Source organism: Tachypleus tridentatus, chromosome 13 (genome assembly GCF_004210375.1).
Source record: "Tachypleus tridentatus isolate NWPU-2018 chromosome 13, ASM421037v1, whole genome shotgun sequence".
NCBI classification, from domain to species: Eukaryota; Metazoa; Arthropoda; class Merostomata; order Xiphosura; family Limulidae; genus Tachypleus; species Tachypleus tridentatus.
In genome coordinates, this window is record NC_134837.1 from 171,342,924 (window position 1) to 171,364,729 (window position 21,806).

Sequence of the window (21,806 nt, forward strand, 5' to 3'; positions counted from 1 at the left end):
AAACAAACAATTCACATCAAATATAGTAATTTTTTCTTTTTTTACAGTTTGTAGTGCAAATATTTTTCGTAGAATAAACCTTTCTCACCTTTAATGTACAATGAGCATATATTGATGATTGATGTATGCAGTAGGTTGTCTCTGTTTATTATAAATAATATAAGCTGAGAAATAAAACATCACAGGGATATATTCTGATTTAGATGTTTCCTATAACATTTTATTATTACATATTAGCTGAAACTGGAACTGGTGGACAAATCTTGAAACTTATATTTGTGATGTAAGCCTACCCTTTCGTTAAGAGCCTGACGTCATCATGATATATTTCCTAATATTAATTTATGATTAATATTGAAATTAAATATAAAATTTTCAAACATATACTACTATCATAATGATTTAAAAATACCAACCTTTATATTACTTTTTAACAAGATTTCTCCAATTATAGAAACTTCAGTTTGAGTAGAAAATATTTCGTATTAAACGTCTAATGCAGTGTTGGAAGCTTTGGCTTTGAGTGTATTGTATTAGTAGTCATCGAGCCATTCCTAATTTTTTTTTTACCGTGGCTACTTACTGCAAGGGATTTCTATACAGTTTATCGAAATAATGCACATATTTAATTAACTATATAGTAAGACGGTTCACAAGGAAATTACTTTACCTACGTTTTGTATATTCAGTAACATTTTGTTATCAGATACTAGCTGTTGTGAAAGTTGTGATTTCTGTGGCTGCTGGGTATTAGAAGTAGGCCATTATTTTTATACCACTACCAATACTAGCCTAACTAACCTTTGATCTTTTGAACTGAATTTGGCTATTAAGGTTTTAAAGTTTAATGGCTTTATTAATGAAACTAAAGTGAAGACGTTATTTTTCATTTTTTATGGTAAATTATACTTTATAACTTGAAGTAAATTCGTTATTAATTATAGTTTAGATGGTAATCAGCTCAATTAAATTTAAATATTTCTTTTTACTCTGAATTTATGGTCTTTATTGTCATTACAGTAAAAGACACCAAATGAAAGATATATTATTAATAATAAACGTAACCTTGTATTAGTCTTTCTAAGTTTTTATCAAATTTTGAAGCATAAATGCTTTGAAACAGGTTTTATAAGTTATATTATTAGTTCAACTTAACAAAATGTGAACAAACTGTAGTAGCTCAAAGCATTGAATTCATTGGTTTGAATGTTAGATGAAAGAAACAAGAACCTGAGAATGCTATTGTTGCTCAAATGGTACAAGGATAAACTGAAAATCAAAGGCAGCTTTAATTACTATTAAGACATTATCTCACTCAGTGAAAATATTTATTTTTTTATGTTTTGGAGTTCAATAAATAAAAACTTCAGGCTTCAGTTAAATTCTGATAACTTTCCAAACTTATTCATTCTCCTGTTTTAGCTGTATAGCTAAGTATTACGTGTATGAGATTATCTACAAACCTGACATTTGCTAAAGCAATCCTGCAGAACACGGTTTTTAGTTAGTGCTACAGTGTTGTGATTATAGTTTCAAAAGTATTCGAATTATACCAATTCAGGGAGATTGTTTATTTTTATACCACATTGTAAAAACTATCAGTGTCAACCTGTCTTCATCCCATCATGAATAGCAATACAATGAGGAAGAATAGATCAAATACTACTAGGTAAGTGTACTTAAATATGAAATATGTTAGTTTTACAAACAGTATAGAAATGTTAAATGAAAACAACCACATTAAATAATTGAGAAAGGTTACCAAAATATGCTTCACTTAAGAATATAGTGCATAGTATCTTCATGGTGATAAGATGAATATACTTTTAATTTTTCCTGAAAGTTTAAGTATGTAACTCAGAAGTTTGTTGTAAGAATAACATGAAAAATATTTAGATTACCTTCTCTGTGTAATATCATAAAATTAGATATATGTGTAAAAAGTTGTTTACGGTGTAGTTTATGTCAACTTAAACATTCATTTAAATTAAATTCAAACATTTAGGTTATCCAAGCTGTAGAGGAATTATTTTGAAGATTTTACTATAGTTTTGTTTCATGGAAAGAAAGTCTTATGCATAGAGAGAAAAACATAAGAAAATAGTACATTTTAAAAGATAAATTTTTAAATAAAGCATTGTAAATAATAAAGCTGCTATTTTGAGCTTAGAACCCAAAATCATAAAATATTTCTTTGTAACTTTGCAAATAAGCAAAGGAACAAGTTGTGGAAACCTTGTATAGGATACAAAAATAGTCTCCCCTTAAAAACAGAAATATATAGTTTTAGTAAATGGAAATTGAGCAGTAGTGGGTTCCCACAACTTTTAGATTTGCATTCTGGTTTTTATATTACTACTCAGATTAATCAGTGTTGTGAAATAAAGCCTTTATGGTGCTATGCTAACTTTTAGTTAGTTTTTGTATATCTAACAAATACAAGTACTGTTTTAAAACATTCACAAGTTCCTGGGAAAGCTGCATGTAACAAGAGAATATGCTATTAAATGCAACAAGTTATTAAATGCAACACATTTAGTTATGAAATGTTTTCCATTATATGTAAATATACTTGATGTTTGAAATTCTAAGTTTCATAATTTATTGCATGTTTCTGGTCTTACAATTATGTTTTGAAATTGTTATGTGTATGTTGTCAAGGGATCTTTTTGTGAGTTAAAGTTGTTAGTATTTGTCTTTAAGCTAGCTTGAAGACATAATAGATCTTGTAACTGCTTTGCAAATATGGTGCTTGTTGATACGTGTAACCTCAAAAGAAGAATTACTTGTTTACTTCACTATGAACTTGTAAAATACTTCTATTATTGTGATCTTGCATAGATCTAGATTTACATAATTATTTTATTTCAGTTTATGTTTTGAAAAATATACATTTATATTTTTTATTATAAGATATTGTATATCCAACAGCAACTAAATCTTGGTAGGATATATAGTATACTTTATAAAACATATTTTGTTACTTGTTTTTTTTTTTCCTTAAGTCATAAAACATTTGCATACATATTATATAAAGACATTTGGCTGTATGTATAAATTCACTTTTTGGTTTCTTTGATGTATTTGTATTAGGTTACTGGTGTTGAGTTTTAAGCTAATTGTGGCTTTTACCACTAATGCCAACTTATTTAAATCTACATGTAAATTTAGTATGATTCATTTATTCCTCAAAATATTTTTAAAAAATTTAACCTTTGTTGCAATAAAGCTAAATAATATTTCTATTTATAAGCAAGCCTACCAGACACAAAGGCCCACAGGAGAAAGGTGTTGCAGTACATGTAAGTTTGTTATCATTACATTCATTCTAAAGATAAGTATTTATTTTTATTCTCTTTTTAATCAATATTGAAAGTATTATGATAAATTGGATTCTTCTTATTAATGCAGTTATTCTATTTACTTACTGGGAATGGAAAAGTTATTATATATGTATGTTTTTTGCTGAATTAAACATTTTTTGTGTTGTTGAAGTTTGAAATCATAAGGGTATTATCTCTATATAAAATAGATAGCACAGATAGCCCTCAAGTAGCTTTGTGCAAAATTCAGAAACAAACATAAAATTGCTAGTTAGGCATCGGTTAGAATTCTGTTTATAAAAAATGAATATTGACCTACTGTAAATATTTTGGGAAAGGGCTACTAAGATAATTTGGGTGAGGATTATCTTGTTGGAATAAGATAAGATCACTTATTTTGACTTGAGGAAAAGGAGAGTGAGAGGTGATCTTATTGAATTTTACAAAATTATCCAGGGGAAGGCCTATGATTTTTTTGTGCTGTATTCTAAAAGATAACAGAACAATACGAAGTCAGTTTAACATTTGGAAAAGACAAATCTTTATTTCTAACAGGGTTATTGATTTATGAAATGAATCACCATTGGCACTACTAGAGTTTAGCATTTTACAAGAACTTGAATGTCCCCTGCTGGTACAGTGGTAAGTATACAGATTTACAATGCTAAAATCGGGGGTTTGATTCTCCTCAGTAGACTCAGCAGATAGCCTGATGTGGCTTGCTAAAAGAAAAATACATACAAAAACTTAAAAGTGGTGTTGACTTGTTTCAGTGTATTTTGTGGCATTAACACTTTCTATAGCGAGGTTGTGTGTATATATTGATCCATACTTGTCAATACAAAATTAAAAATATTTTTATTATGCTTGTTTGTTTCTTTCTTATTAGCTATATTTTTGTGCACCAGCAATACTAAGTGTGGGATGCATGTTTACCTGATTTAGTTTTATTACTCACTCATTAGGATCTCTCACAATGTAATATCAAATCTAATTATATGCCTAAAGTAGTGCATCATCTATTTTATACGCATGTGCAAGTTTTTTTTTTGTACAAGAAAAAGATAATTTAGACCCCAAAGGGAAGAGTTTTGTGTAATAATTAAAGCGATAAGATTTGTTTATTTTTCTGTACACTTCTCTGAAAAAGTCATTTACAAACCTACTTAGATGAAAATTTATTGAAAAAATGAAATTTTGACTCGCTCCATAAACATGTATATAGTGATTCAGGTGGTTTTATAAGTATAATAAGCTTTAATTTTACTTAGTAATTACAGTAAAATAGTCATTATTAATATTCAGATATTTTACAGGTGGTTTTAAGTGGGATATTTTAGAGCTGTTATTTTGTTTTATGATGATACCTATTATTGAGTACTACTGTACTTAATGGTAAGTGTCTTTGTGACAATGTTATGGTCATAAACACAGTTACTCAACCAAAAAAAATCATAACATTTATTTATTTATTAACCAAATTAATAACCTAGTATTCTTTTATGTTATTCAACTATCCTAGATTTAAAGTAAAGAAACACAAAAGTTAAAATAACATATAAATATATTAAGTAAATTAAAACTTGTGACTGTTACAATATTTTATAAAGTCATTAAATCATTATAGAATGAATGACTTAAATTATAAAGTTCATATGCTTAATATTGTACTATTTTGTTAACAAGTGACAACTTATACTTTTCCAAACTTGCTACAGTAATGTTTCATTTCTATAATAACGATACAACATTGTTGACATTTTTAAAAGCTAGTTGTTAATACTGTAGCCAAAGTTTAAGTGTTTTTTATATGAAAGAGATTTCCACTGTAATAATACAGTGTTTCTGATGAATAAAAGTCAACCATATGGTCCTAAAATAACCTAAAAAAAAGTTAGTTAACCTGTCTGCAACAGGTCACAGGTCAGATTCCATGTCATTATACTTGTTGTATTCAAAATATTTTTGAACTACTATTTTATGAATTTATGTCCGTAAGTTTGAAATGAAATTGTAGGCTATAATTCAAACTTTAATATTGTATATGAGTTAATTTCTTTATTAAAATGTAAATATTAAAAGAACATATCTAAATATAGATATTAGTGAGTCACATGGTATGTTGAATGCAGCACTGCTTAAAATTAGATATTTGTGTTGTCAAAATACTAAGTCTGTAGTTTTGTACAAATTAGGAACTCAAATTACTAATATTAAAAAGCTAGAATATAAAATAAAAAACCTTGTATCTTTTTATTTTGCTCAGATATGGCTTATGCACTGAATCAAATGCAGTGGCCTCATTCACTTTTTTCCATTTTTGAAAACAATCTCTCATATATATTTACTTCAATATATGACACATGAATAACCAATTAACAGTTTTCAATTTTCCAGGATGGTTTTCTCAGCCATTTTAATCTGTAAAAAGGCTACTATGCTCCTTCTATTCACGATTTCAAGGAGGTGGGTTGTCTTTAGTCTGCTCAAAGTTTCATATGTTTTTAAATCTAAATATACATCATAGTTACTAAGCTTAATAAATTATAGAGAAATTATATAGTATAATGTAGTTATTTAATGTAAGTAGCCAGATAGTTGATGGTGGGTGCTGTCAGTCATTTGTCTTTCCTCTAGTCAGTAGCTTAATTATTTAGTTTTGTACTTGATAGCATACATAACATCAGTATTTTGATTACTTTGATAGTTGAAATAATCAAAATGTAAATAATTAGAAATCCTGATTTCAGTTAGTTGATTATTTTAGTAACAATCAATATAATTTTAATTTTCACTTACGAAAGTAAGTGTTGTTCACAGATAATTGATTTTATAGACTTATTGATTAGGTTGCTCAGCTCCCATTGGCAGTGACCAACATTAACATTGGAAACTACTTGTTATGTAGAACAGGATAGGGTGAATGGTTACCTGTCCCAAGAAATATTTAACTACCTGAATATTAACTTTTTCCTGTCCAAGTAAAATACTTCTGTATGGACAACATAGTATAATTCTTATTATTGTGGGCAATGCAAGTAAATGTTTGTTGCATAATTTCTTGTGTAATTTAGGATATACATTGGTTAAGATTAGAAGGAATATAAATTATGTTGAATTCTTTGTTCAATCATATCCTTTTAGTTTCTTCTTTCAACTACTCTTAATTTTATTTCAGGTTAATTCTTTTATGTGAAAAATGCTGGGGTGTCACAATTCACATCTGAGACATTTAAGAAATAACATTAGCAATGGAAGTTGTGGAGAGTTTGAGAGTACTGTATATGTTACTAAGGGCATGCTGTTCTAGAAAGTAACTTAAGCATTTATTTTAACTTGAGTTTAAGCAACAGTATATTATTTAATGCACTAGAAAAATTGTCATTTGATGAATGTTGAAAAATCACATGACTACTGAATGTAATTAAATAAAACATGAAATAATAAATTTCCTCCACTTGCATGATTATGGCCATCTTTGATGAACTGAGACAATGATACTTGTCTTCAACAGCAAGAGCTTGACATTTTTGAAAATTATAGCAGATATTTCTTCTCCATGAGGGCTACTCAGTGGATTGAGCTGATACACATTTAGTTAATGTTTTTTTTCAGCTGGGAGATATTCTTTTTCTCTATCTTGATCTCGGTCTCCTCATCTTCATCTCATACTTACTTACTTGTTTGTCCATGCTTCACCTTCTAATAAAGGTTTTATTTCATAACCTCAACAGCTTTAATGGAGAAACTTGCACATACCTATTCTCCACCATGTCCTTCATTTTCTACTCTTTCTGTTATGTCTTTGTTACTTTGGTGTTTTATTTGTTTAGTCTGCTTCAATGGAATGCTTTATGTCCTTAAATTTGCTCCCTTCATTCTTGATGAGATTTCTTGAAGATGTTCCCTATATTTCAGGAACTCAAGGCAACTCATCAGCAACTTCCTTTTCTCACTTTGGATTCTTACATTTCTTTGATCAGAGGGGTTCATGAGGTTTTTCATCCCTGAGAGCTGTGTGGGTTGTCCCTACCTGGCTTCTTTTCCTTTTGTTACTATCTGATGTCACCCTCTCAGAGGATTGGCTAAGTGGGTCATGTAGGTGACTAGTTCCTGCAGTCATCCATTTTGTTTGTGGTTTGAGGGAAGCTTATCTCTCCCACACTATGTACCTGTAGACTTTTTTGCTAAATTACATGTTTACTCAAGGGGATTCAATGTCCTTCCATCCTCATCTCAACAGATTCGGAATGTCATAAAACAGGTCCTTAATCCCATTTTGAGGCCTGCCTTTTTTGTCATTCATAAGAAGACATAACATCAGCAACCTGTCATTGATCTGTTACATTTAATCCAACTTTGTTCATTTCTCAGTTCAAGATGGATGGCTTTCTCATGCTGTAATGCTCTCTACCTGGATATTGTTGACTAATACTGTTGTCTTAAGTACTTTTCTCCTCATCTATATTTGTCTGTCCATTCATCACTTCCATCAGTTTGTTCACAGCAATTAAATATTCAGCTTGAAAGTTTGAGTTAGCTACAGTTTCACATGTTTTCAGTTAGGTTTAGAGGTTTGTCATATCAAGAGTAAATTCCTTTGGCCTACAGTTTCACTGCTTTGAGAGGTTGTTTTTCTTCAGGTGGCTGTTTAGGCTTCCCAAATCAGTTGTGACCCTCACCTACATATCTCATTCAGATCGGGTTCTTTTTCTAATCATGTGTAGAGCAGTTTAGCCTTCACTTTTATGTTTTAAGACATGGAGCTTCTGCTTTTATGCAAAGCTCTTATGTTTCCCTTTCAGTACATTCAGAAATCCACTGTCTTTTCAAGTCTCTCTCCTGCCTTCTTTTCACTTCTTGCTATCATAATAGCTCATAACCCCACATGATTCTGGGCATCTTTGCACCCTCATAGTTAACCTTACACTTGTTCAAAGCTCCTCAATGGCTCAGTGATAAGCCTTAGGGCTTCTTACACTAAATATTTAGGTTTCTAACCCATGTTGGTGCAGACAAGTGTACTACTGCATAGCTTGTAGTCAACACCAACCAAACATATATAAATAAAACCTCCAAACCAATGACTTTTATGTCTGGGTGTGGCACAGTTCTGGGTGCCTATACCATTTTAAGTGTCTAACTTCTAGAAGGTCTAAACTTTTGAGTGTAATAAATAATTTTCATTAAATGAGGGGGTGTAATTAAAAAAAAGTGACTTTAATTTAAATTTAAGGTAATGATATGTATTTCTTTCCAGTAATTGTTTATATTTTTAATTATATGCTGTACTCTAATACTGAAATATTAGAAGAAAAGTTTGAAGGAAAAATATCAGACATTTTGGTGAAATTTCTATTTCAGGCAGTTCAGTGCAATTAGCTCATTTTTAAACTGTATACTGTTCTTTCTATGTTTTTAGGGTATTTTCCTATCTAAATATATAATTAATTTTAATATTCTTCTCACAATATGAAGAAATCCATCACTGACTTTTTACTTTATAAAATAATAATGATACTCTTTGTTTGCATGTTTTTGTTGCTCAGAAAATGTGAAGTGGTTTTAAGTGATTTTTCTCTAACATGTTTCATCTTTTTTCTTAACACTTTAGGTTGAAGGTGTTTATAGCAATGCAAGATTCATGCATGGTGCTGCCTCTCTTGTGGTATGTTTTTTTATGTACTCTGTATAATTTAATTATGACCAGTTCACCAAAACTTAGGTATTTACAGTGTTTATTGATGTTGGAAATTGTTATAATTTTTTTATTGATTTTGCATTTGGATGAGTATGTTGTAAAACTGTTCATTTTTGAGTTTTTTCTCGTAATGTTTCAAATTCCATTTTGTTTCTGGAACTGAATGTATCTTTTTATTATGTTGGCTTTTATGTTTCTGTTTTTGTTTTAAATATGAACTTAAGAGTATTTTTTTAAGTTTGTAGTTACCTGTTTGTAAAATCTTGCTTTTTCATGAACTATAGAATTTTACTTCTAAGTTGTTATTGTTATGAATAAATTTGTCAAATGAGAAAGTCTTTTTAATAATTTGATAAATTAGGAGTGTTATTTTACTTGTATGTACTGAGAATTGAATTCATTACCATTAGATAATGTACCAGCAATATCTTTTTGTATGTTGAGTATTAAAGGGTTGGTTTTTTTGCTTTGTAACTATTTTAACTAGTTTATGATTACCTTGTAGTAGATAACTTTGTGTATTTATATGTATATCTGTGTGTGTTTGTGTCAGGGTGTGAAATTAGCAGGAACGTGGGAGCCAATGCCCCCAGTAATGCTAGTGGACCCAAAAAAAATGTTTACAAGGTAGCTAGACCCTTAAAATAAAAAAAAGCAGTTAAAAGTTTTGCTTCACATATATTAATCTAAACATTTTATAACTAACCATAACTTATGACAAACCATGAATGGACCTTTCCAAAGTCACAGACACTTGTAAGTTTTACAATCCACAAACATCATTGCTATGAGTGCTTGTGTATTCGAAGTAAATGCACTTTAATTGATGAGAATGCCATCACTTTGTCCAATGCTCGTACTTTCTGTATCAGTGTAATAGAATTGATATGTAAAAGTTTATTTATACAGTTTAAAATACAGAGTGATTAATTGAAGTTTTATAAAGGTGACTACTGTTCATAATTTCAGAATACCAATTTTTTAAACTTTTTTATATATGAGACCAAGTCTGCACACTTGAAAAATGTACATACAAGTGTTTTGTCGACACTTTCTAAAAACAGGCAAGTAAAAATTGCAAACTGGTAAATGTTGGAGAATCTACTTCATTACATGTTAAGGCAAACACTTTGGAATCCAAATTTGCTGTCTGCTCCAGCCAGAAATAACAGTATAATTACTCTTTTTACTGATTGTATTACAATTGGAAATTATTAATTGCTGATAGTTTTAGAGCACAATTGGTTCAATACTGATTGCCAGTGTTTATTGCTGTTGAGAGTTTAACCATAAAAATTGTAATGACTGCAGAGAATATACTTTGATGCTTTATTAAATTTGAAATGCATGAACTTATTAGTAAATGTGCTGTGAAAAATAAAATCATGATCTATTTTCAGTTTTTTATTCATATGAGTAAAATAAAAATAGGGACTGGCCAAGTGGCCAGTACACAATTGCTACATAATGTTATGTGATCATTGTGAGAGACAAGCATATTGAGGTTGATTGTTTAAATTCACTCACCTTAGCCATAAGTTCAAAGACTCAGTTGAAATAAAAATGTTTCTCAGAACAGCTGAAGATGACCTAGGAAGGGTAAGATGACCTAGGAAGGGTAAAATGTTCTCTGCTTATCAGTAAAAGTGTTAATACCCATTCCAGCTGTTCTGAGATGCATCTTCAAAGACTTTTGCTGTCATTCTACACATTTTATACATTACATGTATATATATATTCTGTGATGTGTTTCATAGATTTCAGAAGCAATACATGATATGCTAAGATACAGAAACAGCTACACTGAACTTAGATCAACAACTATATACTAAACTTACTGAAGATATTCTTTATATACATATATATGGTGAAATCAAATAATTATATCTAAATTAAGTTAAATGAATACAACAAAATCATGAGGAGGGACTGCATTAAAAACAGCAAATCTCAACCTCTGATTAATTGTATTATAATCATAAAATTTTCAAGCCATAAACCAAAACATGCTAACATAATTTTTTAAAATACGCTGCACATTCTTAAAAAGGGATCATCCTAGAGTACAAGCTACAACGTGAGATAAAATGAATCTTAGGTGTTGAAGGTGACTGAAGAAGTAGGACTCACAATGCAGTGGGGATGCACTGTCTATCAATCTTAACCTCCAATTCATTAGTCTCACATAAGAAAATTTGAAATTAGGAGAGTGAGATGTGGGTGCTCAAGCCCACAACGTCCCACATTTATATCACCCTTCACTGCCTACAGACAGTTGTGGGATGGTGACTGCTCTCCCAGGTTAGAATAAGGAAAAAATAAACATGAAAAGATGAAATATAATAATAAAAAAATGGAAATAAGGTACTACCATTTGGGGGTGAGTAAGATAAAACTTACCTCTTGAAGTTAGCATTTCCCACCTCCCCCAGTATGGTAGAGGCACTAATTAATGCAACATTGGCAAAGTGATAGTTTACTGTGACTGTCATGCTTTTATATGCAGATTGAGTTGGACATCCAAATAAAGTAGTGCCAAATTCTTAGATTACCTTGTTTTTAACTAAACATTTTTAGTAATTTTTAATAAAATTTCTCTGATTTTACTTTCTTTGTAATAACTTAATACATTTTTGTATTTATTACAGAATAATTTAATAATTTTACCCAAAATTTCATTATTAAATCCATTAACTATTAATTTTGCTATCCGTATGTCATGTCAACATTAATAATAAAATATTGTAATTTATTACAAATTTTACAATATTTGAATAACTGTAAAGTTACAATGTTTATAATGGATGAGTATGGTACATTACTATGAGAAGAGAGTAAACCATAAATTGGAAAATCAAAATATTTTCTTTTATCCTCTTTGCATAGTAATGTGCCATACACATCTATAATACACATTATAACTTTGCAGTTATTCAAATATTGTAAAGTTTGTAATAAATTAAAAGATTTTATTAATAATGTTGATATACTGATATGAAAATTAATAGTTAATGGATTTACTAAAGAAATTTTAGATAAGATTATTAAATTATTTCTGCTCAGCATGGCCAGGTGGTTAAGGCACTTGACTCTTTTAACTGTAAAAGCATTATTATGTGAGGTGAGGCTCAATCCCACCATTTGTTGGTAAAATAGTAGTCTAAGAGTTAGCAGTGGGTGGTAATGACAAGCTGCCTTTTCTCTAGTCATACACGGCTAAATTAGGGACAGCTAGTTCAGATAGCCCTAGAGTAGCTTTGTGCAAAATTCAAACCAAAATTAAATTATTCTGTAATGAATACAAAAATGTATTAAATACAAAGAAAGTAAAATCAGAGAAATTCTATTAAAAATACTAAAATTTTTAGTTAAAATTAAGGTCATCTAAGAACTTGGCAATACCTTATGTGGATGTACACCTTAAGCCGCATATAAAAGCATGACATTCAGAGTAAACTATCACTTTGCTGATGTTGTGTTAATTAGTGCCTCTACCATAGTGGGGGTGGGAATGCTAACTTCAAGAGGTAAGTTTTATCTTACTTACCCCCAAATGGTAGTACTTTATTTTCACTTTTTATTTATTATTTTTCATCTTTTTATGTTTATCTTTTTCTTATTCCAGCTTGAGAGAGCAGTCACCTTCCCACAACTGTCTGCAGGCAGTGAAAGGTGATATAAATGTGGGACATTGTGGGCTTGAGCACCAACATCTCACTCTCCTAATTTCTAATTTTCTTATGTGAGACTAATGAATTGGAGGTTAAGATTGATAGACATTGCATTCCCACTGCATTGTGGGTCCTACTTTTTCAGTCACCTCCAAAACCTGGGATACATTTTTTCTAATCCCACATTGTAGCTTGTACTCTAGGATTCTTTTTTAAAATATGCAGTGTATTTTGAAAAATGTCATATTAACGTGTTTTGGTTTATGGTTTGAAACTTTTATGAATATATATATATATATATATAAACTGTGATTACTTTCTTCGAGATAAGCGTCCATAATAACTCAATGTGTTTCACAACTGTAAAGGAACTTCTTAACTACACTTTAGCAGCAAAAGTAAGAATGTTTTCCAAAGGCGACTAGACTTATGAGGTTTGTGAAACTAAACAAATGTGGTGGGTAATACTGAAGCCAGAGTTTTTATTGGTTTCTAAATAAATTCTGAAAAGGGAAGTAGGATTTTATAAGCATGTGCTTAAATAAGATCTTTGTACACCTATGTCACTCGATTTTAAACGCTCCAATGTGATTAACAATATTCAGGGAATTGCAGTGTTTATTGTATTGGAACTGAACCACATAATAAAGGTTTTGACAAGTTGAAAGTGCAGCATTGTTACAGTGGAAAAATCTTGTTGTGAACACTGTAGGATACATACATAAGCCAATAAATTACACATCCTGTTGTTGGCATTAATGTTTTCAGTGATTCTAAATACAGTATGATTACTCTGAGTTTTCCAAGAAAACATTTTCTCAAATATAATTTATGAGACATCCTGTTCTCATAGCAGGGGTCAAGTTGGCTATCTTCTTGTATGTGCTTCATTGCTATCAGAGGCATTGTATTATGGTGGTATCACATGAACAGTCTATGGAAACAAGTGGAAATTTATTGGTTTATTTCCAGCATGGTGGCACATTAGTCCTTAGCAATAAAATTAACAGAAAATATATGAGAAATGTTTAGCAGTTCATACTTGTAAGAGAAGTGCTTTGGAACTTTGCAAATAAGAATAATGAAAAAAGCACAGCTGCTCATTTTATTTCTAATTTTATAACACATCTGTTCATTATGCTTCTGGAATTTGTCTACGAGCTTGAAGATTCAAGTATATTATTAACAAACTAATAAGATATCATTTTACTGAAAACAAATGTTTGAAATTTATTTAGTATGTTTTAAAGATTATACAAAAGAAAATTGAGATTTTTGGATGAAGAATAGTATTTTTAATTGTTACAGGAAAATGAATTTTACTTGGACTAATAGCTAAACAGATTTGTAAACAAATCTTTAATAAAAATACTTCATTAAAAATTATATTTTTTGTGTAGGAAAGGCTTGTAATGTGTACTAAAGGTATACCAACTTTTGTGAAGTGCACTTAGTGAACTAAAAGTTATAGTATAAATATCTAACGTGCAAACGAGTATGAGCTTGTGTAAATTATACCAAGCCTGTTGCAAAAGGGCTAAATTGAGATTTTTTTATGTTTTAGTAAAAAGAAAGGAACAGCCCAATTTCTAGATAATGGTTAATATACACTATTACATGTAATGTACCTGTAATTAAATTGCATATTTTTTACTAAGATTTTGTTTTTCATTACTTAGAACAATTCTTGTTTTATCTGTAAATTGCAGGGTTGCATTGTACAAGTTCAAGTGAAGAATGGAAATCTCATTGAAGGAATTTTTAAGACATTTTCTCCAAAGGTAGTGCTGCACTTGTGTAAGCAAGTGTTATGTTGATGTGCATTTTACAGTGGATGCATTTAAATACAGTAATAGAAAAATAATGCTATGCTCTATAATTATTGACAAATTTTGTAAAACTAAACTGTATATGTGGATCAGTTGCTAGACTAATGTATCTTGTGAAAGACAGCTAATACAAAGCAGTATGGTTATATATTTTGCAATGTATGGATAACTGCTTTTAAATATGCAAGTTAATTTATGATGTTTATCCACAGATGGAGTTGGTGTTAGAAATGCCACATAGAATACACAAAAATTCTACTAATAATGCACCACTTCAAGGATTGGGTGAAAATCTTAATAGCTTTGTAACCAATTATAGCGCTCAAGATTCTACCATCGAGAAATTAATCTTCAATCTTAAGGATGTTGTAATGGTTAAAGCTGTGAATGTAGATCTTGACTATGCAACTAGAGGTAAGTTATAATTCCATTGTACATGTATTGACTGCATTATCTAAATTAAAAGTTATTGGTGCAACCTCATAATCACATAAATTTCATTCTGAAAATTATTGTATCATTTTTAGATAATGCTTTGTATTGTTTTTGTGTAAGGACTAATTCTGAACATTATTGCAGTGTTGAGTGCTTGGATGAAACTTTCATGTGCTGCTTCTGTTACTTTAAATGATTACTGTATATCTTGATACCTTGCATTGTTTTTTTACTCTTTCCTTGTGATATAATTGCTGTTCTTGAATGTAAATTAAAAACTTTGTTTTTCATTTAAGGTCTCCATTTTATCTCTTAGTTAAGGAGTGACATTTTATTTTTAAACATAGCATTAAAGGGCCTTTTGGTCCATCCAGGCTGTTATATTCAATAAATTAAACTAAATCCTTTAATAAAAAACTCATAACCAGTCCTTATTCGTTAAATATTTATCAAGTTTGCCCTAAAACTCCCTTAATTTAATGTATCCACCACATTTGAGGACAGCCTATTCAAAAGGCCAAACACAGTGTTATAAAAAATAAAACTGTTGTAAGTGAAGATGAGTCATTCCCTCTCAAGATCCTTATTTGTGCCACCTGGTCTTACCATTCTCATTACTGAATACAAATATGATGGTGCATTGAACACTTCAGTAAGTGCAAAATCTTATTTTGTCTTTTTGTAACACTGGCATTTAGAACTGAATTTTTGGGATATTCAAAATATTAAACTCTTGACAACGTACATGTGACATTTAAATATTTTATTGAAGATAAGAAAATTGTTTTCAAAGTTGTTGTAGTTGACCTCTTGCTGAAGTGAAAAATGTGAGTATCAGATTTTAATTTTTAATTCTGACAGACCCACCACAGGTATTTATCTGGTTTCATGTGATACTGTCTTTGATAGATTGATTCACTTTGTTCCAATATGATTTCTAGTTCAATCTTTACCTCTTTCGCATCAGTCTAGTTACATTGTAAGTGGGTTTCATAACTCTTTCAAATTTTTATTCTAAAAATAATAGTAGTGGATGAGATTGTTTGAAACTTGAAGGGAAATTCTCTAAAGGCAGGTAGTTTTAGAAAAACAACTTTTTAATTTTGATTCTTTTCTACTATTTTTATTAAAAATTCATTGTTCCCCACCCATGTGGCACAGTGAAACTGCTAGAAACTGTGTTTCAATACCCATGGTGAGTACAGCATAGGCAGCCATTTGTGTAGCTTTGTGCTTAAATAGAAAACAAACAAATAAAAGTTCATTATTTATTGTAGTTATTTGCACTCAGATCCTGAGTAGTTCAAGTGCAAGATGATTTTTATGTTATGAATAAAAATACTTTTTTTTTAACTTAGAATTTTTGAATTTCATTTACATAACCTCTGGAACCTCCAAAATCAATATCAAAAGTTTTAAGGTGAATGTTTATATTTTTTTTATATTTTGCTACTACCTGTAGGTATTATCATTAATGTGCAGTGTAATGAAATGTTTAAAATTAAAATATGGAATATGTACATACCTTTTAACTCTTTGTTAAATAATTTTAAAATACTTTCTTTTGGTTTAATTTGTAATTTCATGCCTACTTTGTCACTTGCAGTTAATGTTTAATTTTTAATTTTCCTTTTATTTATGTAACACATGCCAGTTTGTGTCCTCTGGACATGTTAGAATATCTTTGCAAAGATATGCAAGCCTTCAGCAAAATGTTTTTGCACTAATGTAGGAAGTTAATCCTCAGGAACCAAGGCAAAGTTTCAGCTATATTCTTAAAGTTTGGATTATTTTTTACAAGATAATGATAATTTAATTAGAATACATTAATACTAAAGTTGCTTAATTGGATTGTGAATGTAACTTAATAATATTTTTAATTTGTTCAGAAAGGAATTTAAAGAGGACAGTATAAATGAAAGTGTTATTCTGCATTTCTTAGCTCTGTGACTTTATACAGACTGGAGAGGGGTGTTTTTGCAAAGTAGAATTACAGATATGTCGAATAAACATTCTGAAAGTATTGTTTTATAGTTACAAAACTGTTTTGTAATTGGGATGGCCAACAAAAAAAAATGCTGTAAGATTCAAGGGACACCTCAGTGGTTTCAGAGCAGCTCATTGAATATTTTTAATTTGTATCTTAGAAAATATATATTTTGCAATTTATTGAAAGAAATATCGTAACAGAAAACATAATCCACAAATCACTCTGCATTTGTATAGTTTTACTGGTGTAGCTAAAGGTAAGATAGCAATGAGAATACCATAACTTCTTACTGTTTATGAAAGTTGTCTCTCTTTGTTGGCTAGAGTGAATTTTTTTTTTTTTTTTTTTTTTGCTTTTCAACATTAAAAGGTTATCTGTACTTTAACCATGTTATTTCATATCTAACATGTGTATTCTAGATTTGTTTAATCTTTTATAGTGTACACATACACATTGCTTGTATACCAGTGTTCAAATTTTAAATATTTCATTATGTTGATTACTGATATTATATTTAAAATGGATTTTCCAAATAACCATTTTTTAATTAAAAGACGTTATATTATTTGTATGATAAGTATTTTAAACTTAAATGTGATGTGGATGAAGTGAAAGTGATTATTTATGATGTACAAGGCGCAGGAGATGATTAAAAAATTTATAATTATAATATACTTTTATTCTGTTTGAAATTTAAGCACCATATAGTGATTTAAAAATATTTAGGTATTTTAACCCTCTTGCCCTGGCTCTCCCTTACTGCACATGACACAAAGTTTTAGTGTCTTACAGTTAAAATCGCTTTTTGATTATGTTATAACAATTATAATAGTATAAAATCTTAGCTTATAATCTATATATTAATAGTATATAAGTTTTAAGTTCTTAATTCTACAAGGCAATATTTTAAAAAATCTTGAATTTCCTGTAGTGTGATACACTTGGTACATTTTCTCAAGATTTTTCTGTTTTATCCACCACTTCAAAAAATACAAAATTAACTATAAATTATTCACTATAAAATCATCCTTGCTTAAACAAACAATTTTTTAGCCTTCAATTTTGTTCAGTTACAGTGCCATTGAATAGAGAATCAGAACGCCTCCTGCCACACACCCTCTTGTTACATCTACTGTTTCAGGATTTTTTAATAGCTCAATCATTCGTTTAATTATATATTACGTATAACCAATAGTAAGTCCAGATTTTCATCTATCAAATGACATTGTTAAATAAAATTGTTTGCTTCTGCATTTTATTTACCTATGATTTTGATGCATTATTTAATTAAAGTTTAGTGCATTATTACTATTAATATAAGAAAATAAGCCGAAGTGTTCTCAGCAATTGATAAAAGAAAAAATAAGGATAGGTAAGTATTTATTTCTTATTTTTTATGTTTACTCATCTTTTATTATAAAAGTAACAAAATTGTAAAAATAGGGATCTTTTTTGGTTATTTAAGATTAAATTAGGTAACATGAATATTATAAAAATGTTTCATGAGGTATGCACGTAAGCAGTTTATTGTAGCACAAGGGTAATGTAATTTGATAGTGTAGCATGAGCTACATGTGTTGCAAGTGATTTACAATTTATAATGGGGCAGATAGAAAGTTAGACACTGTTCAAAGGGCAATAAAACAAAATTTAATTTAATATTGCTATGAGTTTAAAGCTACTTAGGATAAATGAATGCCATCTAATATTACAGTTTGAAGCCATTCTAGAAAGAAAAAAGGGTAATTAAGATTTAATTCAATTTTTTTTATGGTCACAAGGTCGGTCAAATTGGCCGATTCCATTTTGAGATAGGGTAGAGAAAATGGATAAAATTTAATGTTATACTGAAAAAAAAGTTTGAAATATAATAAGGAGATTTGGGGATTACACAAACGCAGATTGAGATTTTTGAAATGAAAAGTATTTTTATCATGAAAATCACTTTGCATATGGTCTTGACAACTCTCTATTTTGTTTCATTAACTTCACCAAAAAAATATGAATTTTTTGTATGTGAAAGACATATAATCTTAACTGAAAGACTACAAAATTTAATAAAAATATACACACTATATTGAAGGTTAAAAGTATTAAATCTCTAAAGACTTTAAACAAGTGCAGAGAGGTTGTGTGTTTGGTTGAATTGATTAAACCCATGTTGAGAGAGTTACTCAGTGAAAATATGTCTGATGCATTTTTAAAGTTTATTACTTTGTGGATTACTCACATTTTAGAAGTAAATTTGTAGTCTTAATGTAATCATGCCCACCAATTTAATTTAAAGAACTGGTAAATTTCAGAAATAACAAAAACCATTATTCCATTAAAACTGTTAAGTAACTGATTATATTGCAGCTAAATTGATTCCATGTCCAGTTGGTAAATTTAATAACTTTTCTTTAGAGAAACTTTAATCATTAAATATCCTATAGTAATTATACTAGGGAAATTCAGGACATTTTTTAGTATTGCCTTATACAATTAAGAACTAAAAACTTGTATAGCATTAAAATGTGTATTATTAGTTATGGTTTTATTTTACACTAATTGATATTATGTGAAAAAAAGTTTGAATTGTGAAAGTAACTCACAAAAATCCCATGACAAGAGGGTTTAAAGTATATGATACATGCTTATCACTGTGAAGGTAAGATTATGATAGTTGAAACTATCGAACCAAAATGTTATCACTATTTTTGTATTATTTTTCATTGATATTTTAGTGTGAGGAAATATCCTATTTGTTAAGTGTTTTTTTCATGTGTAATTAATACTTCATAATCTTTATTATTATTTTAATTAGAAAAACATCTAACAATTATAAATATTTTTTCTGCTATAAGAAAAATGAGATTCTTTTCAATCTGTGTAAAAACTTCTGAAAAAAAAACTTTCTTATCTTTTTAGTCTAGAAGTTTATTTTTAACTTGTTATATGCTACAGTATGTTGCAAAATGCTGGCAGTTTTTATATTAAACATGTATACTACATGAAATGCTCTAACTAAGAGCATGATTTTATAATTTTTGAAGGTTTTACAGACTCCTCAATAAGCAAATTTAATGGTGAGATTTTTGAGAGAGAATTAGAGCCATGGGAGGGACATTCAGATGGATGTGAAGAAACTGTCTCTCTGGATTCAGACAGAAAAGATGCTGTATGTAATCATTATAATCATTCTGTGATATCAGCTTATTATTTGTTATTATAACATATATCAGTGAAACACCAAGTTTTGTTATTCAAATAACTGGAATCTTTCTGTAACCTGATGGATTTGCAGCAACCCTTCAGTGTTTTCACTAACATTGTCTTCATTTTTCTACACATTAGTTTTAAAATGACTTTATCATACAACAAGCTTTAAACATTGTTTATTAACAATAAACCAAAGAATAAAAGTTATTTCACATATTTTAAAATTATTCACAATATAGCTAATTAATCATTGAGACTTCTATACAGAAATGCTTTGTATTGAAAAATAGTTCCAAAATATGCTTATCTCTGCTGTTCTTCAACTTTCAGTGTTTCAGCTTTGTCCATCTTAGCATTGAATTTTTTTTCTCTTTTCTCCAGTCTTCTATACCCCACTGAAATGTCTTTGGCAATGTCCTCTCCATCTACATCAATGCACCCTCTATCCTGGTACTGTATACAAGCACCTTGTTTGGATAGTTATTTTTTTCTCGACAGAGCATTTAGACAAGGGTTTTTTTTACAAATATGCTACTATAACTAACGTACGTGACTGCAATTTTTGGCATCATTTAGTGGTTTTTTGTGTGGGACACTTTCCCTCGAGGATGTCCATGATATGATTCATTGTGAGATTTCTCTTTTCCTGGCACCTAAATCAGCTTTTTTTGAGGCCAACATAGATCAGCCACATACTTCACCTTTTCTTCATTTGTTCAGTTGGGTTTATCAAGTTTTGGGATTTTCTCTGGTTGTCTGTGAATCTGCTCCCTCCTTGATGGTGGAAAGATCTGAGGGTGAATATTTCATTTTCTTTTACTGGCTGTTGCTATTTATGCTGTGAGAGTTGCTGTTAAATTACATGATGGGATAGCTATGTCTTGTCTGAACATCGTGCTTTGGCTTACCACTGCCAAGAGGATGTATATTTAAATTCTCAAAGACTTGATCCCTTTTTGGATATATTGGGTTCCAGACTGGACCCTGTGATCAATACGAACAGTTCACAGTTTTTCAGATTCATTTGACTCTCACTACTGGTTTGAGTTATATATCTTCCCTCCAAGTTTTGTTAGAATCTTATCACAATTCGCCACAGCAGTTTGAGAATGAATTGATTTGTTTATTGGCTTCTGTTCTTTCACTGGTTTCCTAGTTCGTATGCTTTTGGGATTTATTTGATAGAGATGCCTTGTTGGAGGATGTCTGTCCACCTGCTGTAGTCCTCTGTGAGTTATGTGAGGCTCCTTTTCTTCATCCCGTAACAATCACTGGTGTCTCGGAAGCATTTGAAACTTAAATTGATCTCATCATTTTCATTGTTGCTTGTCATCATTGGTCTCTCGTCATTCTGTAGATCCTGCTTGTAGTCAAGGCATGACTGCTCATCACATCCTGACCCCTTACTTTTACTCCTCTAGCTGTAGGTGCTCAGAAGAGATCTCATCTTTATCGTCATGACTCTTCTGCTTAGGCTGAACATGGCCAGTGATGTCAGTGACTACCTTATGCAGGTGTGGTCTTTGGGAGCAAGGTTTCATTATTGTCTGGCCACATGGAACTCCTTCATTACAGATTCATGGGTTTTTAGGTTCTGGCAATAGGTCTGGGTCATTCAGTTTGCTTCACCTCCTCCTATATCCTCCCACCCTCTGA

At 30.0% G+C, this 21,806-nt stretch overlaps 1 protein-coding gene across 3 annotated transcripts in view; it reads left to right on the forward strand.

The window, feature by feature from the left end:
• The first annotated feature begins 500 nt into the window (after window positions 1–500).
• The window catches only part of LOC143238062 (uncharacterized), a 67,080-nt gene continuing 45,774 nt past the window's right edge, over window positions 501–21,806 (forward strand). The window contains exons 1-7 of one of the 3 annotated variants that reach the window (XM_076477981.1): window positions 535–756; window positions 1,423–1,669; window positions 3,254–3,302; window positions 8,938–8,991; window positions 14,405–14,476; window positions 14,737–14,938; window positions 19,985–20,109. In XM_076477981.1, coding sequence (XP_076334096.1) covers window positions 1,626–1,669; window positions 3,254–3,302; window positions 8,938–8,991; window positions 14,405–14,476; window positions 14,737–14,938; window positions 19,985–20,109 — 546 coding nt within the window. In that variant the 5' untranslated portion in view covers window positions 535–756; window positions 1,423–1,625. Of the gene's footprint in view, window positions 1,670–3,253; window positions 3,303–8,937; window positions 8,992–14,404; window positions 14,477–14,736; window positions 14,939–19,984; window positions 20,110–21,806 lie in introns of those variants that run through there. The other 2 variants (XM_076477983.1, XM_076477982.1) reach the window with 2 other exon arrangements.